At 49.2% G+C, this 27,549-nt stretch overlaps 1 protein-coding gene across 2 annotated transcripts in view; it reads left to right on the forward strand.

The window, feature by feature from the left end:
• LOC140426033 (atrial natriuretic peptide receptor 2-like) overlaps positions 1–27,549 on the forward strand; it is a 130,848-nt gene that overhangs the window by 67,549 nt on the left and 35,750 nt on the right. For both annotated transcript variants that reach the window (XM_072510327.1, XM_072510328.1), the window contains exons 19-21: positions 438–577; positions 14,146–14,298; positions 16,471–16,569. In XM_072510327.1, the coding sequence (XP_072366428.1) occupies positions 438–577; positions 14,146–14,298; positions 16,471–16,569 (392 nt within the window). The remainder of the gene's footprint in view (positions 1–437; positions 578–14,145; positions 14,299–16,470; positions 16,570–27,549) is intronic.

Consider the following 27,549-nt stretch of genomic DNA (forward strand, 5'->3'; position numbering starts at 1 on the left):
TCGGATTGGCCGCGCTAAATTGCCCCTTAATTGGAAAAAAAAGATTTGGGGGTACGCTAAATTTAAAAAAAAAAAACACTGCGAGGGTTCTTCTGAATGAGATCGCCAATTTTGACCCCAAAACTACTTGCATGACAAGTTTAATCCCTGCTCAGCATGTGTAATTTGTTTGTGGATTTCATGACTAATTATACGTTTACTTCTGTCAAAATGGTAGATGTAAGTTTAAACATACTGATAAAAGAACAGGTTCTGAATTTATTTTTCAACTTGCTTTAAAAAAGAATCATTTGCTGAGAATTCCTCATTTTAAAATAATAATCTTATTCCCTAAATACTCTGGTACCTTCCCTGTGTAGATTGATAGCTCAAACTAATTGTCCCAATAATGTTCCTGATTAAGAACTGTGTGTGTCTGTGCGTTTTTCTCCCTTTAGCGATATTGTTGGGTTCACTATGCTGTCCAGTGCTAGCACCCCTTATCAGGTGGTGGATTTCCTCAACAGACTGTACACGTGCTTTGATGCTATAATTGATAACTACGATGTCTACAAAGTTGAGACAATAGGGGATGCTTGTAAGTATATATCAAGATCGGGAACTTCAGTGAAATTGTTTGATTTTAATTGATAATTCTACTTAATTTTTAATTTCTGCTGCTCGGGGCTTTCAAATAGTGATGGTCCAGAGATTCAAACGCATTGGAACTTCAATTAGACATACTTTCTTTTGATGGTAAACTCTTGCTAAGCCATATCACTGCCTAGACAATTTAAGAGGTTTAGGTTCCTCTTTAGCAAACGCAAAGAACCTAATATAAGGAGGCATTTCTTCACCCAAAGAGTGGTGAGCCTGTGGAATTCATTACCACAGGAAGCAGTTGATGCTAAAACATTGAATATATTCAAGAGGCGGCTAGATAGAGCACTTGGGGAGAATGGGACCAAAGGCTATGGGGAGAAAGCAGGATTAGGCTAATGTGTTGGATGATCAGCCATGATCGTGATGAATGGCAGAGCCGGCTTGAAAGGCCAAAAGGCCTCCTCCTGCTCCTATCTTCTATGTATCTACGTACCTATGTATCTAATATCAGTTTTAGGAGTCTCTTGGATTCTCTTTTGCTACCAGATGGTCTGGGCTTGCAAAATCCTATAACTGTCCTGGCTTGAGACATATCACACCTCTTTCACCTGTGATTGCCCCTCTCTCCAGTCGCACCGTCTGGACCTGTAAAGACTTAATTACCTACAAAGACTCGCATTCAACATATCATCTTGTATCATTGACTTTGTCTGTATATATGTGTTTGTGGAACCCAGCTGTTCACTCACCTGAGGAAGGAGCAGTGCACCGAAAGTTAGTGATTCCAAACAAACCTGTTGGACTTTAACCTGGTGTTGTAAGACTTCTTACTGTGCCCACCCCAGTCCAACGCCAGCATCCCCACATCAAAGCATTCAATGAAATTGGAGTAAAGGCCAGCTGATTGTTGGGAGGAGAGTCACTGCAAAGTAAGAAATGTAGCAGCCAGTGCAGAGAATAGAAATGACCTGATAACCTATTTTCAAGGCTGATGTTAAACATTGATGGGACCTCGGGGGGAGCGCTCCTTCTCTTTGCAAGAGTCCTGTGGGATATTTCACATTCACCTGAGAGGGCAGACAGTGTTTAACTTCTCATCTGAAAGACAGCCCCACAAACGGAGTAAAACTCCTTTGGTGCTGTACCGGAGTTTGCTCAAGGTGTCTGCAATGGAGCTCAATCTTCTAAGAGGAACGTGCTATGCACTGGGCACCAATGGCATAACGAAGCATTTTAACCCAGCCAACACAACATAGCTGGGAGAGATATCCACCAATACCTGTCAGAGTAGGTGCAGAATCTAATGAAGCCATTTTCAGGAAGCACAAATCCACCCTCAGAAACGGTTTCATTTTGGTAGATTGCAATCTTCTAATAATAAATTTGATTTCATCGTCTTTGTGTCCCAAAATGGTTTATACCACAAAAGAAACCACAGGATGCGATTTACAGGCTGCATTTCACTGGAATCGGGGCGGGGTGTGGCTGGTAGATTCCGCAAGAGGCCTCTCCCGGGATCTCCGACGGTCATTACGCCTCGCGAGATCTAACGAGATGTATGGAGCAGACTCCCTGGAAAAGCACGTAATGCTGTGTTAATGAACTTCTCTTTGAATTAGTTAAATTACTAAAATGTGAGGGACTTGGATAGAGCAGATAGTTGGTTCAGTACCCAAGGGACATAGATTTAAGGTCATTGCCAAAGTGACTTGAGGAAAAAATGTGATGTTGTCAGTTGGAATGTTAAAAAGATTGACCTGCATTTCTGTCGCGTCTTTCACAATCTCAGGCGCCACAAAACACTTCACAGCCAATGAAGCACTTCTGTACTGAATGTTATAATATAGGAAGCATGGCAGTCAATTTGCCGATGAGAGGTTTCCTGCACATCACAATGTGGTCATCAGATCATTAGTTTTTTACTGATGTTGATTGAGGTGTAAATGTTGGACAGGATAGCTGGGAGAACTCCCCTTTGTCATAATATACACCAATATATCATGGTGCAGCACACACACACACACACTGATGGACATGCAGTGGGACCAATCAGCATACACAACACCACAGCCAATCACCAGTGACAGCACACGCACTATAAAGACGGGACAGGAGAGTTCCCGCTCATTCTAGTAGCAGCCAGCTCGGAGCACAGAGCTCACAGCCTGCAACACAGACATTCACCATGTGCTGAGTGCATCACCTGGTTAGGACTAGGCAAGGGTCAACAGTTAAAGCTGGTATTGCATTTACCCACAGTTCAAGTATGTTAATATAGTTAACCTTATAATAAAATAGAGTTGCACCACTTCCAGCGTTGGTGACCTGTGTGTGATCCAGAACACCCAACACATCACCCTTGTCCTTTTCAAAATAACAACATAGGGTCTTTTAACCATGTGACAATCCCTTTGGGAATCTGTAAACCAAAATAACAACATTTACTGAACTACCGTCATTTGAAGGAATTTATCCAACATTGTTTCCGTTTTTGCAACTTTTAACACAATCACGATCAATATAAAATAGGCATACTCGGCTGATTCCGAGGATGGAGAACGTATCTTATGAATGAAGTAAGATTAAATTAACAAGCATACCATAGGGCGATTTTTTACCTGCCTTAGCCGTCAGCGGGAATGGTGATGTGGGTGGAAAATTCCACGAGAATCGTAAAACGCTATTCTCGCCGGTGGCACAGTGGTTAGCACTGCTGCCTCACAGCACCAGGGACCCGGGTTCAATTCTGGCTTTGGGTGACTGTCTATGTGGAGTTTGCATGCTCTCCCCGTGTCTGCATGGGTTTTCTCCGGGTGCTCCGGTTTCCTCCCACGAAGATGTGCAGGTTGATGCGACCATCAATTCACTCGAAGACACGTGGAGAAGTAAACCGTGGTTTTAATCAGCTTAGAACTGAGCCTGCCTGTGACCGGTATAACACTGAAGGCGGCCCCGCAGGTCAGCAGCTCTTATACTTCCTGTAAAGGGGGTGGAGCCATGGGCGGAGCCCGTACATGCCCCAACATATCCCCTGTGGGTGAAGCCACACAATGGCCCATAGGTAGAGCCCACAGGGTCAATAACATAACACAGTGCACTGGTGAATTATCAGTAATTATACATTCACCACACAGGTTAGGTGGATTGACCATGCTAAATTGCCCCTTAGTGTGCAAAGGTTAGGTGGGGTTATGGGATTGCAGGGGGCTGGGCCTAGGTACGGTGTTCTTTCAGAGGGTTGGTGCAGACTCAATGGGCCGAATGGCCTCCTTCTGCACTGTAGGGATTCGATGATTTTTAAATTTTCTACTCCCTTCACTGGTGAAGTTCGCATCCCGAAATGGCCTAATGTAAATCCATTTAAATATACTCAATGAGCCCCCCCACCCCCCGGCCCCCTGCACCTCACTGAATACTCAGACCTCGCACGTGTGGCATCACATTGTCAAGGTTTATAACAGGTTCAGAAAACGAGAATCCATCAAGGGTGTCCCCTGGAGCACAGGGGTATGTTAAGCCCATGGGTTAAGCACTCCCCCTTGGCACCACCCCTCGCAGTGCCAACTTGTGCCAAGGGCAGTGCCAGAGGTGAACCCTTTGTGGAGCCTCATCGGAGATGGGGTTTGCGTTATCTTTGTTTGGTGGGGGGCGGCATGTGGCTCAGTGGATAGCACTGGGACTGCGGCGCTGAGGACCCGGGTTCGAATCCCGGCCCTGGGTCACTGTCTGTGTTGGAGTTTGCACATTCTCCTTGTGTCTGCGTGGGTTTCACCCCCACAACCCAAAAGATGTGCAGATTAGGTGGATTGGCCAGGCTAAATTACCCCTTAATTGGGAAAAGAAAATATTTGGGTACTCTAAATTTAAAGAAAGAAATGTTTGTATGGGGAGGAGCCCCAGATGCCGATGCTTGTGGTTGGGGGAGTGTGGGGAGGAGGGCTGGTGCCTGTGGCGGTAATTGAGAGCCGCGATACTGATGGTGGTGTTGGGGGAGCACCTGATGCTTGTGTGAGGGGTCCTCCATGCCCACGGGAGGGGCTGAGGGGCTTTATTTTCTATGTTAATCGGGTGTCCTTTAAACCTCTGTGGAACCCGCCTTGGGGCTCCATCAGGCCACCACCTCAACACAGTGACTGCGTAAACCATGCCCCCTGAATTCTGTCCACAGGGTCGCTCAAAATCTGAACTAAAACCTTGGTTGTGCAACTGGAGAGCTACACAGGTTTGAGTCTGAGCCTGACACTGTGGAAAAAATATGAACAATCCGCCGCATGAGACTGAGTTGTACAGATTATTGATAGATTAGAGAGTCGAGGGTTATGGGGCAGCCAGGAGAGTGAAGCTGAGGCCAGAATCAGATCAGGGGCGAAATTCTCCGGTATCGGCGCGATGTCCGCCGACTGGCGCCCAAAACGGCACAAATCAGTTGGGCATCGCGCCGCCCCAAAGGTGCGGAATGCTCTGCATCTTGGGGGGCCGAGCCCCAACCTTAAGGGGCTAGGCCCGCGCCGGACGAATTTCCGCCCCGCCAGCTGGTGGGAACGGCCTTTGGTGCCCCACCAGCTGGCGCAGAAATGACATCTCCGGGCGGCGCATGCGCGGGAGTGTTAGCGGCCGCTCACAGCATCCCCGCGCATGCGCAGTGGAGGGAGTCTCTTCCCCCTCCGCCATGGTGGAGACCGTGGCGAAGGCGGAAGGGAAAGAGTGTCCCCACGGCACAGGCCCGCCCGCGGATCGGTGGGCCCCGATCGCGGGCCAGGCCACCGTGGGGGCACCCCCCGGGGCCAGATTGCCCCGCACCCCCCCCAGGACCTCGGAGCCCGCCCGTGCCACCTTGTCCCGCCGGTAAGGTAGGTGGTTTAATCTACGCCGGTGGGACAGGCATTTTAGCGGCGGGACTTCGTCCCATCCGGGCCGGAGAATCGCGGTGGGGGGGGCCCGCCAACCGGCACAACGCGATTCCCGCCCCCGCCGAATATCTGGTGCCGGAGAATTCGGCAACCGGCGGGGATGGGATTCACGCCAGCCCCCGGCGATTCTCCGACCCGGCGGGGGGTCGGAGAATCTCGCCCATGGTCTCAGAAAATGGCAAAATCGCTGCAAAGGGCCAGATGTCCATTCATGCTGCTAATTCTTGGGTTCAAATACTTTCTAAATTTTAATTGGCTCCCAGTTGAGCAACATCTCAATTGTTTTCAAATCCCTCATGACCTCGTCCCTTCTGTTTCTGCAATCTCTCCCAGTCACACAGACCTCTGACATATCTGCGCTCATCCAAGTCTGCCCTCTAATTCTAATTGCTCGACCATTGGCCAAGCCGTCAGCTTTCACGGCTCTAAACTCACTCCCTCAACCTATCTGACTTTCAACCTCACTTTGTTCCTTTAAGACACTCCTGAAAACCTCAAATGCCCTAAAATGTCTCATATGGCTCAGTGTCAAATTGTGTTTATCAGCAATATAGAAAATAGGAACAGGAGGAGGCCATTCGGCCCTTCGAGCCGGCTCCGCCATTCATTATGATCATGGCTGATCATCAAATTCAATAGCCTAATCCCGCCTTCCTCCCAGATCCTTTGATCTCCTTCACCTCATGTGCCATAATTAACTGCTTCTTGAAAATGTACAATGTTTTGGCCTTAACTACTTCCTGTGGTAATAAATTCAATAGGCTTGCCACTCTCTGGCTGAAGAAAATTCTCCTCATCTTTGTCCTAAATGGTCTACCCCGTATCGTCAGACTGTGACCCTGGTTCTGGACACCCCCACCATCGGGAACATCCTTCCTGCATTTACCCTGTCCAGTCCTGTTAGAAGTTTATAGGTTTCTAGGAGATAACCCCTCATTCTCCTGAACTCCAGAGAATACAACCCTAGCCGGCTCAATTGCTCCTCGCACGCCAGTCCCGCCATCCCAGGAATCAGCCTGGTAAACCTTCGCTGCACTCACTCGAGAGCAAAAACATCCTTCCTCAGATAAAGAGCCCAAAACTGCACATAATGGGCGCAATTCTCCCATCGGGAGACTAAGTCCCGGCGCCGGAGTGAAAACCGGAGTGTTTCACTCCGGTGTCGGAGGCCGCTCCCAGCCCCCTATTCTCCCGCCCCCGGGGGGCTAGGAGCGTCGCTGCATCATTTACGTGCGGCGGGCCTTGGCGCCGCGTAAAAGCGGCGCCGCGTAAATGACGTCATCCGCGCATGCACAGGTTGACCGGCGCTAACCCGCGCATGCACAGTTGCCGTCCTCCCCGCGGCCGCCCCGCAAGAAGGTGTTGGATGGATCTTGCGGGGCGGCGGAGGAAAGGAGGTCCTCCTTCAGAAGGCCGGCCCGCCGATCGGTGGGCACCGAACGCGGGCCAGACCCCTTTTGAGTCGTCCCCCCCCCCCGGTGCAGGAACCCCCCTCCCTCCCCTGCACAGGCCGCCCCCCCCCCCCCCCCAGCATTCCCGCGCTGTTGCTGCCGGCAGCAACCAGGGGCGAAATTCTCCGACCCCCCGCCAGGTCGGAGAATCGCCGGGGGCTGGCGTGAATCCCGCCCCCGCTGGTTGCCGAAGTCTCCGGCACCGGATATTTGGCGGGGGCGGGAATCGCGCCGCGCCGGTTGGCGGGCCCCCCCGCTCGATTCTCCAGCCCGGATGGGCCGAAGTCCCGCCGCTAAAATGCCTGTCATGCCGGCGTAAATTAAATCACCTACCTTACCGGCGGGACAAGGCGGCGCAGGCGGGCTCCGGGATCCTGGGGGGGTCGCGGGGCGATCTGGCCCCGGGGGGTGCCCCCACGGTGGCCTGGCCCGTGATCGGGGCCCACTGATCCGCGGGCGGGCCTGTGCCGTGGGGGCACTCTTTCCCTTCCGCCTCCGCCACGGTCTCCATCATGGCGGAGGCAGAAGAGACTCCCTCCACTGCGCATGCGTGGGAAGCTGTCAGCGGCCGCTGACGCTTCCGCGCATGCGCCGCCCGGAGATGTCATTTCGCGCCAGCTGCCGGGGCACCAAAGGCCTTTTCCGCCAGCTGGCGGGGCGGAAATTCGTCCGGCGCCGGCCTAGTCCCTCAATGTTGGGGCTCGGCCCCCAAAGATGCGGAGCTATCCGCACCTTTGGGGCGGCGCGATGCCCGTCTGATTTGCGCTGTTTTGGGCGCCAGTCGGCGGACATCGCGCCGTTTCCGGAGAATTTCGCCCCAGGTGTGGACGGCGCCAGTGGGAACCTGTCGTGTTGGGCAGGCCGCTCGGACCATCCGGGCCGGAGAATCGCCGCTCGCCCGTTACAAACGGTGAGCGGCGATTCTCCAAGCGGCCAGCCGTGATTCTCGCCGTGCCGGTTTGGGGGGGCGTGGGTGTATCACGTGCGGGTGCCGGGGCGGCGTGGCGGGACTCGCGCGGCGGCCCGGCGATTCTCCCACCCGGCGTGGGGGGGGGGAGAATTCCGCCCAACATACCAGGTGTGGTCTCACCAAGGCCCTGTATAATTGCAGCAAGACATCCCTGCTCCTGTACTCGAATCCTCTCACAATAAAGGCCAACATTCTATTTGCTTCCTTCTGCCTGCTGTACCTGCATGCTTACCTTCAGTGACTGGTATATGAGGATACCCAGGACTTGGTGTACATTCCCCTCTCCTAATTTATGGCCATTTAGATAATAGTCTACCTTCTTGTTTTTGCTACCACACTATACTGTATCTGCCATTCATTTGCCCATTCACTCAACCTGTCCAAATCACCCTGAAGGATCTCTGCATTCTCCTCACAGCTCATCCTCCCACCCAGCTTTATGTCTAGATATCTGGATATATCACATTTGTTCCCTCATCTAAATCATTAATATATATTGTGAATAGCTGGGGTCCCAGCCCCGATCGCTGCGGTACCCCACTAGTCACTGCCTGCCAATCAGAAAAAGACTTGTTAATTCCTACTCTTTGTTTCCTGTGCCACCAGTTTTCTATCCGTCTCAATACACTACCCCTAATCCCATGCGCTTTAATTTTAAATGCTAATCTCTTATGCGGGACTTTGTTAAAAGCCTTAAGGGGCTGGTTTAGCACAGTGGGCTAAATAGCTAGCTTGAAATGCCGAACGAGGCAGCAGCGCGGGTTCAATTCCCGTACCGGCCTCCCTGAACAGACGCCGGAATGTTGCAACTAGGGGCTTTTCATAGTAACTTCATTGAAGCCTACTTGTGAGAATAAGTGATTATTATTATTCTGAAAGTCCAAATATACCACTTCCACTGGCTCCTCCTCATTAACTCTACTACTAGAGGGCAGCACAGTAGCATTGTGGATAGCACAATTGCTTCGCAGCTCCAGGGTCCCAGGTTCGATTCCCAGCTTGGGTCACTGTCTGTGTGGAGTCTGCACATCCTCCCCGTGTGTGCGTGGGTTTCCTCCGGGTGCTCCGGTTTCCTCCCACAGTCCAAAGATGTGCAGGTTAGGTGAATTGGCCATGATAAATTGCCCATAGTGTCCAAAATTGCCCTTAGTGTTGGGTGGGGTTACTGGGTTATGTCATGATATTCAAACACACATCACAACACACACATTATGATAGACAGACGAACAGACCAATTAGCACATATAACACGACAGCCAATCACAGACAAGAGCAGACACAGTATAAGACAAGAAACACGACACCCGCTGGCCAGTCCATCTGGAGACAGGACAAGGCCAGGACCTGATTAACAAGACACTCACACAGTCACCACGTGCTGAGTACCAAGTCAGATGTGTAAATAACTAGTTGGAATAAAACTGCGTTGTACCAATCGCAACCGTGTTGGTTCGTCTGTACCTCAGAGCACCCAACACCACAGGTTATGGGGATAGGGTGGAGGTGTTGACCTTGGGTAGGGTGCTCTTCAAGTGCCTGTGCAGACTGGATGGGCCGAATGGCCTTCTTCTGCACTGTAAATTCTATGATAATCTACTACTACTAATAATAATCAGTTACTATTATCTTTGGCCTCTGGCTGTTTGGCTTTGAGCCAGGAGGAATGTTTTATAAATAAATCATTCTTTGCATGGCGGCTTTGCATTATAAATTATCGCTGGGAAGTACAAAGGCAGCTCTTAAATAGAATGGTTAACCTATGTGACACCACTTGTCCTTATTGGGCTGACTATATTATATGAACCCAATTTCATACATGTTACATTTTGGTTCACAAAGAACACAGTGACAGATATAAGAATTCGAGCTATTTCAGGCTAACAATATCGCGAGTGTTTATTGCAGTGTCCACAACAAAAATGATTCCTCCCAAATGGCTAAGGGTATTTCTGCTACTCCATGTTAATAATAACATTTAATGGTCCTGTATGGGGCTCTGTGTTGCTTGCCAATGTGAAGGGAACAATTAAAGTGCCAGGACAACGTTCTCTGTTGCAAATTGACAAACGTCCGTACTGTATCCAAACCAAGAAAATATCTGGTCACCATGAATACATGACATGAAATTAAAGACACAACTATTTTTTAATGGAAATGAGAGTTGGCGTTTAGTTCTCTTAAGGAGGACAAATTTAAGGGCTGCTTTGTTGAAGAGATTAGTATGTTAATTTCGCTTCTCATCAATCATTTTGAATACGCATTTGAATGTTTTAAATACATTGAGTAATTTTCCTGCTTACTTTCAATCAGCAAAGAAGACTAAAACAGTTGCTGTTACAATTGGGATGGGGGAAGTGTGTGTCTTACTAGCCCCACCACTCCGCAGGTCGTACTATTGATTTAACAGTTACATTTCTGTATCAGAATGTTTGCCTCCTTTCTGTGGTACCCAGAATAAAATAGACTAAATAATAACCTGGCCTCTTTCAATAAACTCAAGATTCTTTTTATTAGGAAACAAAATGTTTTAACAAGTTGCAAGAACTGGTAATAACTATCTACCTCTTCCAAAAAATTCCCCCAGCACACACGCATGCTTATACAAACAAAGGACAAACAAATACGGGATTCTCCGATAATGGGGCTAAGTGTTGACGCCATTGTAAACGCCGGAGCATTTTACGATGGCGTCTTCTGGCCGCTAGAAACAGCGCTCCTGCACCGCACAGGGGGCCAGCACGGCACTGGAGCGCTTCACGCAGCTCCAGCTGCCGATATGTGCCCCAGCACAGCCGGCGCGGGTCCATGCATGCGCGCTATGGCCGGCGCGGGTCCGCGCATGCGAGTGGGTTGCCGTCTCTGCGCCGGCACCCGGGGCAACATGGCGGAGCCCTACAGGGGCCCGGTGGGGAGGAGCATAGCCCGTCCCCCGGAATTAGCCCACCCACCGACCGGTAGCCCCCGATCGCGGGCTTGGCCACCGTGGAGGCCCCCCCCCCCCCGGAGACGGATCTCCCCTCCCCCCCACTAGGACAGCCCCCGCAGCCAGAACGCCGAGGTCGTGCCAGGTAGGACCACACGCGAACGACGCCGGCGGGACTCGGCCGAACTCGGCGGGCATTTGGCTTGTCGAGCGCGGAGAATCGCCGTGGGGGGGGGGCGTGTTGAATGGCCGCCGACCGGCGTCGTGGCAACCACGCCGGCGCCATTGCCGGCGATTCTCCAGTCGCCGGAGAATCGGCGGTCCGGCTTCGGAGCGAAGTCGCGGGATCCGTGCCCCCACCCCCGGCAAATCTCCGACCCGGCACGGGATCAGAGAATCCTGCCCAGGGTCTCTCTCCAAAGATGGGCTTTAGAATTTGCCATTAGAAGAAAAAGGGTAAAGTTTGCACAGTACTGGTGCTGTTGATCTGGAGTTCCCTCATGTGAAGGCAGATCAATGATCCTGAAACTTTGGAGTAGAGGAGAACAGAGGGCTGGGTTAATTTTCCTGCCTCAGCTTTGCAGGTGGTCCACTTGCAGACGAGTTGCACTCAGACGAAGATTCCCCGGCAACAGCTTGAGAACCAGAGAGAGAGAGCCTGGTAGGGTAGTCCTCCTTTCTCAGCTTATTCCATAGCAAGACAGTCTTTTGGCCAAAGTTAAAAGTATCTCCACAGAGACTCCACTCAGACTGCATTAATGCATCTTCCTCATTTAATCTATTGAAGGAAGCACACACTAATTCTTCCCACTGAAATGTTAAGGTCTCATAGATATGCAAACAGAGGTGTGCATTAATATAGAACCTTATCACATCTTTTGGAAATGTCCTAAGGTGCTTCAGGTGCACAGAATAATGGCAAATGCAGCAGCTATTTTATTGCACAGATCCCACAAGCAGAAAGGATTTGAGTGATCAATCTGTTCTAATGGTGCTGGTTGAGGAAGAAATATTGGGCCAGGGTGTCAAGAGATTACTCTCCTCCCCTTCAGATCTTTAAGATCCAGCTGAACTGCTGTGGCAGACAGGAGTCTCGGGTTAGCATTTCTTGTGAAGGGTTGTCACCTCCATGCCAGCACTCCCTCAGCTGGAATGTCGGTCTAGAATATGTGTTAATTTCTTGGGATGGTGCCCGAACCCAACGCCTTCTGAACGGAACATCAGAGAGCTACCAACGGAAAAAGATCGAGTCAATCCGATGCCAAGTCAATTTAATGTGTGCAGCACATGTAAATAGCTGTCATGTGTCACTTTATCAAGGCGCCTCTGACTCCGATGCCAGTTGAATGGAATTGTGCTGCATTAGGGGCAGTATCGGGCTGGGTGTCCATCCTCTCCCGGAGCTAATTACACACAGGACGACTGCAATGCTACCATTGCACAACCATAACCATATTCCCCTCTTAGACAGGGGCTTTCGACAGGACAATAAGCCAATAAGGAATAATAGCTTATTGCCACGATGGCTTCAATGAAGTTACTGTGAAAAGCCCCTAGTCGCCACATTCCGGTGCCTGTTCGGGGAGGCGGTTACGGGAATTGAACCCGCGCTGCTGGCCTTGTTCTGCATTACAAGCCAGCTGTTTAGCCCGCTGTGCTAAACCAGCCCCTATATAATATATATTGAATATAAATTGACTGTGATGCCATGGGGAGGTGACCTAGCATTTGAGTGTTGTAAATATACTGAGTGATTTCCCAGCTATCTCGCTTTGTTTTTCAGTTCAGCTGAAATGACTAATAGAAACATAGAACTGCTACTGTTCTGCTGTGTAGAACTTGTGAAATCGTGAGCGCGATTTAGTGGGGAAAACAGAGACCCGTGTTGGGCCCGTTTAGCCGTGTGTTTCCCAGTGCTTGCAGTGTCGAGAGTGACCCCGCTATTAAACAGAACTCCGCTTCTTTCTTGACCCTTGGTGAGGAACGCCCCGCCTCGGCCACACTGAGACCCATGTCCTGCACTAACGAGCTCAGCTTGCCAGTGCAGGACGAGAGCGGGGCGCCATTTTTAGATGACGTCCGATCTCTCGGCCCCAACCATGGTCTCTAGACAGGCCAACTCTTAAGGGCTGGACACCCCCAGGCCCGCTCCTGGCACGGGCAAGATGCAATCTTGGCACAGCCAACCTGACATCCTGGCCCTACCAGCCTGACAGTGCCACCTGGGTGCCCTGCCATTGCCAGTGTGGTACCCGAGTGGCACACAGGTGACACTGCCAGGGTGCCAGGCTGGCAGTGCCAAGGTGTCAGGGTACCAGCAGGCCCAGTGCCCGACACTGGACACAGGAAATTGACGGGCAGGAAACGACCAGCCTCATACTCATGACGAGCACACTATAGATGCTCTCCCACATAACCAAAGGTTCCAGAAGTCTCTACACTTGACCGCTGAATGACGGTAGGGACAGAGATGACCATATTCCCGGCAGGTTTTTAGGGCCATTATTTTGAAGACCACTGGGAATCCACCCTCCTGATCATCGTGAGAAAAACCTGGCAAATCCCAGAAAGAAAAAGGGATTATTTTTATGTCACAAGTGAATGTTTCAGGTAGATAACCCCAAACCGGAACAAAATAAGATGAGTTAATATGCCACCTCGTTAATCTGCAGGACCTCTCCAAGTGTTTTAAACGCAAGTTGTTTTTGAAGGGCAGTCATTATTGCAATGCAGCCGTATCCAGCAGTCAATCTGTCCACAGCAAGGTCCCACAAATTGCAGGTGTGTTAACCCATCTGTTAATCCCTTTATCGTTGAGGCCAATTGAGCAATGAGCCTCTAACCTCGGATTTGACCTCCAACCCTCTGAGATCTCGGAGGTCCAACAATTCTGGTCACTAGAGCAACTCACACTTCCTTCTCTCCTCATTGGCTGCCAGCCTCAGCTGTCTCGGCCCTAACTTTGGAATTAGCTCCCTAAATATTTTACCTTTCTCCTCCTTTAACACTCTTTAATATATCCCTCTTGGATCGAGTGCTTGTCCTGGTAGCTCCTTATGTGGCTTGGTTTTGTTTGATAATCTTTCTTATGAAGTGCCTTGGGAAGATTCACGACAGTAAAGGCACTTTACAATACAAGTTGCTTGTTGTAACACTTTATAAGATGTGCGAGTGTCTTCTTAGCTGCTGGTAGCATTAAACAAAGAAAACCTGCAAAAATGCAAAAGGAAGGCTATTAAACACTGGGAGAGTGGTCCATTCTGCTGATGCTGTCTCCTGTTTCTTGCCCCCCACCCCCACTCTCCACAGATATGGTGGTTTCTGGCGTTCCCAAGGAGAATGGCATAAACCATGTGGCTGAGATTGCAAGCATGGCATTGGATTTAGTTGCGGTCTGCTCCTCATTCATAATCCCGCACAAACCAGATGTCAGGCTGAAAATCAGAGCAGGCGTTCACTCAGGTAAATTAATTTTTGTTTTTCGGATACCAAAGAATTGACCAAACGAAAGCGGTTCAAAGACTCTGTCGACAATTTTGGGCTTTTCTCATTGGAGCGAAGGAGGATGAGAGGCGACTTAATAGAGGTTTATAAGATGATGAGGGGGATAGAGAGAGTGGACGTTCAGAGACTATTTCCTCGGGTGGATGTAGCTGTTACAAGGGGGCATAACTATAAGGTTCGGGGTGGGAGATATAGGAGGGATGTCCGAGGTAGGCTCTTTACTCAGAGAGTGGTTAGGGTGTGGAATGGACTGCCTGCTGTGATAGTGGAGTCGGACACTTTAGGAACTTTCAAGCTGTTATTGGATAGGCACATGGAGCACACCAGAATGACAGAGAGTGGGATAGCTTGATCTTGGTTTCGGACAAAGCTCGGCACAACATCGAGGGCCGAAGGGCCTGGTCTGTGCTGTACTGTTCTATGTTCTATTCAGCATCACTGATTGGCCCCTCTCCTGCAGCCTTTGGAAAGATATTTATTTGATGGTTACATTGTGGCTTCTCATTCTACATGAACATCTTCACACCTTTTAAAAAAAATTTAGAGTACTCAATTCATTTTTTCCAATTAAGGGGCAATTTAGCGTGGCCAATCCACCGACCCTGCACATCTTTGGGTTGTGGGGGCGAAACCCACGCAGAAACGGGGAGAATGTGCAAACTCCACACGGACAGTGACCCAGAGCCGGGATCGAACCTGGGACCTCGGCGCCGTGAGGCAGCAGTGCTAACCCACTGCGCCACTGTGCTGCCCCCCCCAACATCCTTCACACCTGAGACCAGTTCGTGAACATTGGCAGCTTAATGAATTGCAAGCGACCATCGCAGTCGATTGTAATCCCCGACATTGAGTTCCTCCAGTCTGCCCTCTTGTCCAGCCCTCACTTCATTTGCTCTCCCTTGAGTAGCCTTTTCCAAGCGCTGAAATATCCTGCCCTTGGGTATCTCTGCTTCTCAACCTCTGTTCAACCAACTACTTCTTCAACCAAGCCTTTTACTTCCCCAAACTAAGATCTTTGGCTTGATGTCAAATAAAACATTTTGGATATTTTATGATGTGAAAGGCACAATTTCTTCACTTTATTCTTTCACGTGATGTGAGCATCACTGACAAAGCCACAGCATCTGCTGCCCATTCCTAATTGCCCTTGAACTTGGCTTGCTCGGCCATGTCAGAGGGCAGTTAAGGGTCAGCCACATTGCTGTGCGTCTGGGGGCACATGTAGGCCGGGGCAGGGAAGGTCGGCAGATTTCCTTTCCTGGAGGGCATTACTGAACCTGATGGGTTTTTACAACAATTGATGATAGATTCACGGTCGCCATGACTGATATTCGCTTTCAACTCCAGATATTGTGAATTGAAATTGATTGCCACCAGCTTGCTGCCAGACCGGGACCACAAGATTACCAGTGACAATACCGCTACACCAGACACCCCTCCCCCCCACCCCACCCCATATAAACACAAATTATCTTGGTCATCACCCAACATCCAGATACACTTTACAGCATTGTAGCCAGTGAGTGGCAACTGTTAAATACCAGTGGTAGCACAGTGGTTAGCGCAGTTGCTTCACAGCTCCAGGGTCCCAGGTTCGATTCCCGGCTTGGGTCACTGTCTGTGCGGAGTCTGCACGTTCTCTGCGTGGGTTTCCTCCGGGTGCTCCGGTTTCCTCCCACAGTCCAAAGATGTGCAGGTTGGGTGGATTGGCCCTGCTAAATTGTCCTTCGTGTCCAAAGGATAGTTGGGGTTACTGGGTTACGGGGATAGGGTGGGGGCATGGGTTTGGGGTGGGTGCTCTTTCCGAGGGCCGTTGCAGACTCGATGGGCTGAATGGCGTCCTTCTGCACTGTAAATTCTATGATTCTATGACTTTATTCCTTTCGCTGCCCCACTTGGTTGAAGGCAGTTGTGATGTTCCCGTTGGGTGCCCACGGGGCTGAAGTCAGCCAAATCTGTCCACACCAAACATCTACCCTGATACCTTCTGGCCAGAATGGTTCATTGCCTTCCACAAATGTGGCATCCTGTCCACCCGTGACGCAGTCTGCTATTGGCGGGGCTGAAAATTCCCGGTCCAGCTGTCTGAAAGCGTCATTGTGTTTTTTTGTCTTATCTCAACTTTGAAAGGTCCGGTCGTGGCTGGCGTGGTTGGAACCAAAATGCCTCGCTACTGTTTATTTGGAGATACAGTGAACACTGCATCAAGGATGGAATCAACAAGTGAGGGTAAGTCAACCATCAAATCATTTATTCATTCGCTGTGTTAGCCTATGTGACTGCGACTGTAATCAATATCGCTTCTCATCCCCCTCGATCTGCCTGAAACACTTGACATGGTTAAACCACACCCTCCTCCTCTCATGTCTGGATTCCAATGACCAGCTGGGTGTGGACTGAACTCGCTTGTCCCATTCTTATCGATCGAACCGAAGTTAGGAAATCTGCAATGGTTTTTCATCCCATTCCCACACCATTAAGTCTGGAGTCCCCCAAGGATCTATTGCTCACATACCTGCTGTCATCTAGCAACCTTATTCGAAAAAGAATCAGGTTTCACATTTACGCTGATGACAGCTGAAGGGCCTCACCGCCGTTTTGATCAAGGCCTTCCCTTTCTGATTTGTCACATTGCCAATCCAATCATGATGAGCAGAATTTTTCTCTAACTAAATCTTGTGAAGACTGAAGCCACTGCCTTCATTCTCCATGTCAAACCCCATTTCCTAGTTATCAGCTCCACCTATCTCCCGGGACACAATCTGAGGCTGACTGAGATCAATTGCAGATTTGACCATGAGTTGAGTTTTCAAGTCCACACTGGCTCGATCACTAAACCCACCCACTCCCACCTCCAGGGGCTGTTTCGCACAGGGCTAAATCGCTGGCTTTGAAAGCAGACCATGGCAGGCCAGCAGCACGGTTCAATTCCCGTACCAGCCTCCCCGAACAGGTGCCGGAATGTGGCGACTAGGGGCTTTTCACAGTAACTTCATTTGAAGCCTACTTGTGACAATAAGCGATTTTCATTTCATTTCATTTTTCATTCAATCACCTGTCTCCACCTCTGACTCAGCGCATCTGCCACTGAAACCCTCGTCCATGCCTCTAGACTTGGCTATTTCTACAGGTGGGCCATCCTCCCATCTTCCACTCTCCATCAACTAGAACTCATCCAAAATTCTGCTGCCCAATTGCTAACTCGCTCCGTCCCGTACACCTATGTTGACTGGCCCACGTTGGCTCTCACTGGGCCAGCATTTATTGCCCACCCCTGATTGATTGCCCATCCCTGAGGGCAATCACATTGCTGTGGAGTAGGCCAGACCATGTAAGGACAACAGATTTCCTAAAGGACATTCGTGAACCAGATGGGTTTTTACGACAATCGGCAATGGTTTCATGGTTTCATCACTCGACCTTTAATTCCAGATTTTTATTGAATTCAAATTTCACCAACTGCCACGGTGGGATTCGAACCCTGGGTCCCCAGAGCATGATTCTGGGTCTCTGGATTACTAGTCTAGTGACAATATTACAATGCCACTGCCTCCCCATGTTAACGGTATGTTTAGTTATGTTGTTAACATAGACAGGTGAAGTACATTGATTTATTGATTGATTAATATTTATTGTCACATGTACTGAAGTACAGTGAAAAGTATTTTTCTGAGGTCAGGGAAGGTACACAGTACGTACATAGCAGGCAAAAGAATAATCGACAGAGAACATTGACAGTGGTGCATCAACAAATAGTGATTGGTTACAGTGCGGATTGTCATGTGAGAGTACCTTTAAGAAATGGGTGTTTATAAATGGGGGTGTATATAAATATCTGTAGTGAGAGTACGATTAAGAAATGTGTGTTTACTGCTGCAGTGATGTCAGAGAGTGGGTGGAGCTGGGCTGTCTGTCAGCTTTTTACTTTCGTTTTTGAGCGGGCTGCAGGGTGTGTTTTAGTTTCGTTTTCAGTGTTGGAGCTGAAGCCAGACCAAGCGGGTGTACTGCTGTTCTCTCTGCCATCAAAAGACTATCTCTTGATCATTTGGTGAATTCAGAATGATAAATGTTTTCAGTAGTGACTTTAACCTGATGTGCTTCTGATAAAGGTTTTGTTTTTAAGTCGTATGGATGTTAAAAAGGAAATCTTAAAGGTTTACATAGTATTGTGGTCTTTGGGGGTTGTATTTGAATTAATGGTTGCTAAGATGTTCACTGTATGTTTTAAAAAGGTTAACTTGAGTTCATAGAATAAACATTGTTTTGCTTTAAAAAATACTTTTCCATTTCTGCTGTACCACACCTGTAGAGTGGGCCGTGTGCTCCCCATACCACAATCTATTAAAAGTTGTGGGTCAGGTGAACTCCATGATACACTTTGGGGTTCTCTAAACCCTGGCCCATAACAGCACATTGACAGTGGTGCATCAGCAAATAGTGATTGGTTACAGTGCGGATATGAAATGGAAAAGGGTTTTAATAGGTCAGAACGGTGATCAGAGAGAAAAGAAAGGGGTGTGATTGCGAGAGCTTGCAGACAGTCGTTCTGCTCCGGTGCCATCTTGAATCAGTGGTGCATCATTGTTTAATTACATACTTAGAGTACTTATAAACTGAGACCTTTTCGAGGGGGTCATCCAGCTGGATCGTCGCCCCTTCTTCCACAGCTATGTTTGTGACCAGATGTCCTTGAGAGAGCTCGCACTGTCCACTGGCATGATCGAGGACTTCTGTGACTTGTGCGCAGTGCATGGGCTGGAGTGCCGTTATCAAGCCCAAAGTTACATTTTAATTGAATCAGTTACATTTCCTTTAAAAATGTTGGGCGCAGTTTAACCAAAAGGTTTCTCAAGTGTCATTTTCGGCGAGTTTGGCTAGGTGTTTCTCGTCGACTTTTTGGGTGAGATCCACATCAGTATTCACCCACACTCAGATCGCGATCTAGCAGCCGCGTCCCACCAGGGTCGGAGCGGGTCGTGGTCGGTAAATACCAGGAGAGGCCTCCCTCAGGGTTCCCGAATGCCATTCGCCTCGAAGATCTAAACAGATCTCGTGACACTTTGCAATCTGGGTACCGCCCACAATGGGCGGGCCAGGTCTTGCATGGTTAAGTGGGTTTAAGAACCTGTTTAACTACGCTGAAGCCGGATCTAAATGGCTCCCGGCATCTATGGGCCTCCCCAAGGAGAGGGGGGGGGCGAAGACTGGGGCCCCTGAAATGGGGGGCCCTCAGTCACCACATACTGTGTCCTCACTTAGGGGTGTGTGGGGTAATGCCAAATGTGGAACGGCACCTGGGGGGTCACCCAGGCCATTGGAGGCCCCGGGTGGTCAGCGACAGGGCATGGTTGCACAGTGTGGCCTGGAAAACCCTCCAGGTCCATTATGCCTGGTCCATGTTTGTGTGGACCAGTCTAAATGGCACCCGGTCGAGGCCCAGTTGGGGGGTTCGTTAGTTCCCGGGAGCCCAAAGGTTTTGGTGCATGCATATTGTTATGGGTCAGGGTTTAGAGAACCCCAAAGTGTATCATGGAGTTCACCTGACCCACAACTTTTACTTGGTGTGGGGAGCACACGGCCCACTCTACAGGTGTGGTACAGCAGAAATGGAAAAGTATTTTTTAAAACAAAACAATGTTTATTCTATGAACTCAAGTTAACCTTTTTAAAACAAACAGTGAATATCTTAGCAACCATTAATTCAAAGATAACCCCCCAAAGAATACAACACTAAGTAATTCTTTAAGCTGTCCTTTTAACATCCAAAAGACTTAACAACCTTTAAACAGAAGCACACCAGGGTTTACGTTCAATACTGAAAACATTTAAAATTTCTGAATTCACCAAATGATCAAGAGATAGTCCTTCATGGCAGAGAGATCAACAGTACAGCTGCTTTGGCTGACTTCAGCTGCAACACACTGAAAACACCCCCAAAAAGACAGACACACCCAAGCTTTTCTCAAAGTGAAACTAAAAAGCAGAACCAGAGTTCAGCTCCACCCACACTCTGACATCACTGCAGTAACATGAGCAGCTAACCATTTATTAAAGCGAGATTCTCATGACACCTCCCCCGAAGAAAAAAAACCCATCAACTTCAAGATGGTTTCATTTTTCACCTTTTCACCATCCTTTAAGAAATGCACACAGTAAATACACTTTATCGTTTCAAAAAACAACACACGCAAACAGGTATAATAATATAGTCCATTTCTTTTTTCGTTCATCTTCCTCCAACTGAAATTCTTCATGATTGATAGTCTCTTTGAACAAGAAGGTCTCTGCATGATCCATCCATTCCTCTGCGCCTCGGCATTTCTATTTAAAGTCAGATACTTTAGTTCAATCTGATCACAGAGTCCCTTGCAATTATCCCACACAGGAGCATTGGTTATCACAGCTTTCAGGCAGTCAAAATGCCTGTCGAAAGTCTGCTGTCCATTGAAATTTTCGACGTTTCTTCAGCAAGTCCATCAAAGGAGCAATCACACTACAAAACTTTTACACAAGTGTTCGATCAAATCCACTCATGCCAAGAAATCGCATTATTTATCTTTGTCTCGAGGGTATCGAAAACCCCTCAAGGGAAGTGACTTGGGCTTTTCCAAATTCACTTTTGGCTAGGTTTATCACCAAACCCGTCTCCTGAAGTCAATCGAATAACTCCATCAGATGTTTGAAATGATCTTTCCATGTCTGGCTGAAAATTACCAGATCGTCGCTGTACACCACACAATTGGGTAATCCTGAAACGACTGTGTTAGTTAACCGTTGAAATGTGGCTGGGGCATTTTTCATGCCAAATGGCATAACTTTGAATTGGTATATACCATCTGGAGTCACAAAAGCTGAAATCTCCTTCGCCCTTTTGGATAAAGGTACCTGCCAGTAACTTTTAAGTAAATCCAATTTGGAAATAAAAGCTGATTGTCCCACTTTCTCAATGCAATCCTCCAAAAGTGGGATATGATAAGAGTCCGTTCTGGTAACTGCATTAACCTTTCTATAGTCCACACACAACCGTTGGGTACCGTCTGGTTTAGGTGCCATCACTATGGGTGAGCTCCATTGGCTGCAACCCACTTCAATTATGCCATTTTTAAGCATGCTCTCAATCTCTTTGTTAACCTGTGCCAATTTTAAAGGGTTAAGTCTATATGGATGTTATTTGATTGGAACAGCATTTCCCACATCTACATCATGTATAGCCATTTTAGTACTTCCCAATTTATCTCCACAAACTTGCCCATGTGATATTAATAACTCTTTCAGGTCAGTTCGTTTTTCCTCTGGAAGATAACTGGGGCTTTCTTTTACCACTTTAACAAATCCCACTGTCTTATCCTGTTTTACCACACCAGCCTTCCCAGTGCTTTTCTTCAACCACCAACACTGTGACTTTCCATGGCCTAGTTTATTACAGTGAAGACATTTGAAACTTCTCATTTCTTTTCCACCCTCCTGGATTTCTTTTTTAATCTGAGGTACACTCTCCTTATTGTCTCCCATCAGATCACCTTTACCTTTACCACTCGAGTATTTCTCATGTCCCCAGTTTCTATCCCTCACAGGCTGAAACTGATGTCGGAAACCAAGCTTTGATTTATGAACTAATTCATTATCATCTGCCATTTTGGCTGCTCACCTCGCAGTTTTAACCCTCTGCTCTTCCACATGAGTTCTCATTACATCAGGAATTGAATTTTTAAACTCCTCCAAAAGTATAACTTCTCTGAGAGCTTCATATGTTTGGTCTATTTTCAAAGCCCTTATCCACCTATCAAAATTACTCTGTTTGAGCCTTTCAAACTCCATGTATGTTTGACCAAATTCTTTCCTTAAATTTCTAAACCTTTGTCTGTAAGCTTCAGGCACTAGTTCATTGGCACCTAAGATGGATTTTTCCACCTCCTCATACGTCCCAGATACCTCCTCCGGTAGTGATGCAAACACTTCACTCGTTCTACCTACCAGCTTTGTTTGAATCAGTAATAACCACATGTCCTGTGGCCATTTCATTTGTTTAGCTACCTTCTCAAATGAAATGAAAAAGGCTTCTATCTCCTTCTCGTCAAACCTTGGCAATGCATGGACATATTTAAATAGATCCCCACCACGCCTTTGACTATGACGCTCTTTCTCACTATCCTCATCACTATCATCCAACTGTACGTTTCTCTTTACGTCTGCCAATTTTAACTGACTGTCATGTTTCATGGCCATTTTCTGAAGTTCAAATTCTCTTTATTTATCTTTTCCTCTGATCTGTATCTCCCTTTCTTTTTGTTCTGCTAGGGCTATTCTTTCTTTGTTTCTCTCTTTTCTTTTTCTCTCATTGCATATTCAAGCTGCTGTAATTCTTTTTCATGTTCAAGTTGCTTAATTTGCAACTGGATCTTTGCCATTTCCAATGAGTCAGACTGTATCTCAACCATCTTTAAATGCTAAGCCACCGCCATAATTACCTCTTCTTTTCGCATTTTGTCAGGTAATGTTAACTGCAATGATTTTGCCAAATCTAACAGTCTGCTTTTAGTCTCTGTCCGTAAGGTACTGCGTGTGACCGTCTCCACCCCCAAAAACATCTGAGCCTCTGAAAGAGCCGTTGTCCACAACGCACTTCCCACTTAAACTAAAATACCACACCTGAAAAGCAACCACAATAGGCTCACCCCTCACTGTCTTTAAGTTCACTAATCCAATCCAATAGATAGACTTTTATCCCCCTTGAGCCCCCAATTGTTATGGCTCAGGGTTTAGAGAACCCCAAAGTGTATCATGGAGTTCACCTGACCCACAACTTTTACTAGATTGTGGTATGGGGAGCACACGGCCCACTCTACAGGTGTGGTACAGCAGAAATGGGAAAGTATTTTTAAAAACAAAACAATGTTTATTCTATGAACTCAAGTTAACCTTTTTAAAACAAACAGTGAATAACTTAGCAACCATTAATTCAAAGAGAACCCCCCAAAGAATACAACACTAAGTAATCCTTTCAGCTTTCCTTTTAACATCCAAAAGACTTAACAACCTTTAAACAGAAGCACATCAGGGTTTACGTTCAATACTGAAAACATTTAAATTTCTGAATTCACCAAATGATCAAGAGATAGTCCTTCATGGCAGAGAGATCAACAGTACAGCTGCTTTGGCTGACTTCAGCTGCAACACACTGAAACCAAAACCAAAAAGACAGAGACACACCCAAGCTTTTCTCAAAGTGAAACTAAAAAGCAGAACCAGAGCTCAGCTCCACCCACACTCTGACATCACTGCAGTAACATGAGCAGCCAAACATTTCTTAAAGCGACATTCTCATGACAATATTTAAATGATGCATTGTATGCTGATCTGGATCTCGCCCAGCGAGATGACTTGAAAAGTTGCGAATCTCACAAGATTTGCTGGCCTCGTCGCGCCACCAAGTCGGACGCGGTGGGGCCGATAAATCATGTCCGTTCTCTTTTGTTATGGTTGCCCTTTCAGGGTTGTCAGTTTTCATAATTGGTCTGTTAATTGGTGTACCCGGCGGGGGGGGGGTCGGAGAATCCCGCCCTGAGGGTGCGATTCTCCGATATGGAGACCAAGTGCCCGCGCCGTCATTCACGACGGCGCGTTCCACGACAGCGCGAACGGCCCTACGCCGCGGCCAATTCACTGCCTGAGAAGCGCCGTCATCAGAATGGTGCCCCATGGGGGCGATTCTCCGATCTGGAGGCCAAGTGTTCACGCCGTCGTGAACGCCGTCGCGTTTCATGACGGCGCGAACATGGCCCGGACACGACCTATTCTTGCCCCCATAGGGGGCCAGCACGGCGCTGGAGCGGTTCACGCCGCTCCAGCGTCCTTACGCGGCGCCAAATGGGCACTGCGCCAATCCGCACATGTGCAGTCGGGGCAGCCCAATCCTGCGCATGTGCAGTTGGGCCGCGCCATCCTGCGCATGCGTGGGGAACGTCTTACCCACGCGGGCCCCTCACCAACATGGGGCCGGTGTTCTGGGGCTGCGCGCGGAACGAGGTAGGCCCGGGGGGGAGGGAGGCCGGCCCGCCGATCGGTGGGCCCCGATCGTGGGCCAGACCCCATCGGAGGCCACCCCGGTGAAGGAGCCCCCCTGCCTCCCCTACAGGCCGCCCCCCCAGCGTTCCCGCAGAGTTCCCGCCGGCAGCGACCAGGGGTGGACGGCACCGGCGGGAACCTGTCATGTCGGAGCTGCCTCTTGGCCCATTCGGGCCGGAGAATCGCCGCTCGCCGGTTCTCCGAGCGGCCCAGTGCAAATCGCGCGCCGCTGGTTTCCGGGGGGTGGGACAATCACGTGCGGGGGTCGGGGCGGCGTGGCGCGATTCGCGCGGAGCCCCGGCGATTCTCCCCACCGGCGTGGGGGGGGGGGGAATAGCGCCCTGTATTCCTGGAGAGAAGGCAATTCTCCAAGACCCTTTGCCAATATTCATTTCACAGCTGCACATCGAATTAACCAGTGATTCATCTTAACTTGCATTTTATAGAACTTTGCTGTGATTAATTTAACTGTGCGCCTGGGGACACCTCAATGACTGAAAATTTAAGGCATGAAGTTGAATTTATGTAGCAAGTCTTCAGGAAATCCAAATCGTTTCTTTATCGGCAATGAATTACTTTGGAAATGTAGTTACTATTGCTATTTAAGCAAATATGACAGCCAATTAAAGGTTTTAAAGATGTTATATTAGTCTCTCTTTGCTCTATATTTATCCTTGCAGCCATTCAAAAAAAAATTAATTCTCAGCCTGTAGGTATCACTACAATGTCTTAGAACGGGTAGCGGGCATCCTGAAGGGGGAGGGCAAACAGGCACAGGTCATGGTACATACTGGTACTAACGACATACGCAGGAAGGGGCATGAGGTCCTTCAGGGAGCTTAGCAGAAAGTTAAAAGACAGGACCTCAAGGGTTGTAATCTCGGGATTACTCCCTGTGCCACGTGCCAGTGAGGCTAGAAATAGGAAGATAGAGCAGCTAAACACATGGCTAAACAGCTGGTGTAGGAGGGAGGGTTTCAGTTATCTGGACCACTGGGAGCTCTTCCGGGGCAGGTGTGACCTGTATAAGAAGGACGGGTTGCATCTAAACTGGAGAGGCATAAATATCCTGGCCGCGAGGTTTGCTAGTGTCACACGGGAGGGTTTAAACTAGTAAGGCAGGGGGCTGGGTACCTGAGCAATAGGTCAGAAGGTGAAAAGATTGAGGGAGAACTAGGAAATAGGACCACTATGGCCCTGAGGAAGAGCAGACAGGGAGAAGTTGCTGAAAACAGCGGGACTGGTGGCCTGAAGTGCATATGTTTTAATGCAAGAAGTATTACGGGTAAGGCAGATGAATTTAGAGCTTGGATTAGTACTTCGAACTATGATGTTGTTGCCATTACAGAGACCTGGTTGAGGGAAGGACAGGATTGGCAGCTAAACATTCCAGGATTTAGATGTTTCAGGCGGGATAGAGGGGGAGGTAAAAGGGGCGGAGGAGTTGCGCTACTGGTTAGGGAGAATATCACAGCTGTACTGCGGGAGGACACCTCAGAGGGCAGCGAGGCTATATGGGTAGAGATCAGGGGCGAAATTCTCCCGAAACGGCGCGACGTCCGCCGACTGGCGCCCAAAACGGCGCCAATCAGACGGGCATCGCGCCGCCCCAAAGGTGCGGAATGCTCCGCATCTTTGGGGGCCAAGCCCCAACATTGAGGGGCTAGGCCGGCGCCGGAGGAATTTCCGCCCCGCCAGCTGGCGGAAACGACCTTTGTTGCCCCGCCAGCTGGCGCGGAAATGACATGTCGGGGCGGCGCATGCGCGGGAGCGTCAGCGGCCGCTGACAGTTTCCCGTGCATGCGCAGTGGGGAGAGTCTCTTCCACCTCCGCCATGGTGGAGACCGTGGCGGAGGCGGAAGGGAATGAGTGCCCCCACGGCACAGGCCCGCCCGCGGATCGGTGGGCCCCGATCGCGGGCCAGGCCACCGTGGGGGCACCCCCTGGGGCCAGATCGCCCCGCGCCCCCCCCCCCAGGACCCCGGAGCCCGCCCACACCGCCTTGTCCCGCCGTTCAAAAGGTGGTTTAATCCACGCCGGCGGGACAGGCAATTTATCGGCGGGACTTCGGCCCATCCAGGCCGGAGAATCCAGCGGGGGGGGGGCCCGCCAACCAGCGCGGCACGATTCCCGCCCCCGCCGAATATCCGGTACCGGAGACTTCGGCAACCGGTGGGGGCAGGATTCACGGCAGCCCCCGGCGATTCTCCGACCCAGCGGGGGGTCGGAGAATGACGCCCCTGGAATAAGAAGGGTGCAGTCACAGTGTTGGGGGTTCACTACAGGCCTCCCAACAGCCAGCGGGAGATAGAGGAGCAGATAGGTAGACAGATTTTGGAAAGGAGTAAAAGCAACAGGATTGTTGTGATGGGAGACTTCAACTTCCCCAATATTGACTGGGACTCACTTCGTGCCAGGGGCTTAGACGGGGCGGAGTTTGTCTGGAGCATCCAGGAGGGCTTCTTAAAACAATATGTAGATTGGCCAACTAGGGAAGGGGCGGTACTGGACCTGGTATTTGTCATAATATACACCAGTATATCATGGTGCAGACACACACTGATGGACACACAGTGGGACCAATCAACATATACAACACCGCAGCCAATCACCAGTGAGAGCACACGCACTATAAAGACAGGGAGCATCAGAGTTCCTGCTCATTTGAGTTGCAGTTAGCTAGAAGGACAGAGCTCACATCCTGCAACACAGACATTCACCATTTACTGAGTACATCGACTGGTTAGGACAAGGCAGAGGTCTTTAGTTAAAGCTAGTATCATATTAACCCACAGTCTAAGTATGTTTAAACAGTTAATGATTCAATAAAATAGTGTTGCACTATTTCAAGTGTTGGTGACCAGTATGTGATCCAGAACACCCAGCACATCATGATACCAGGGGTGGTGGGATACTAGCACTTCTTAGACCTACCTGCAAGTGATCTGCCTTCCGCCAGCATTCCGTCAACCTGCAGCATGGACAACATCAGCCCGCCGCCGCCGCTCCGCTTCGCCGGCAACCTCGGAGCCAACTGGAAGATTTTTAAACAGCGCTTCCAGCTCTTCCTCGAAGCCACAGACAGCCTCAGATACCAGAAAGATTGCTCTTCTCCTCTCCACGGCCGGAGACCATGCCATTCAC

This window comes from Scyliorhinus torazame, chromosome 7 (assembly GCF_047496885.1).
Source record: "Scyliorhinus torazame isolate Kashiwa2021f chromosome 7, sScyTor2.1, whole genome shotgun sequence".
Taxonomy (NCBI): Eukaryota; Metazoa; Chordata; class Chondrichthyes; order Carcharhiniformes; family Scyliorhinidae; genus Scyliorhinus; species Scyliorhinus torazame.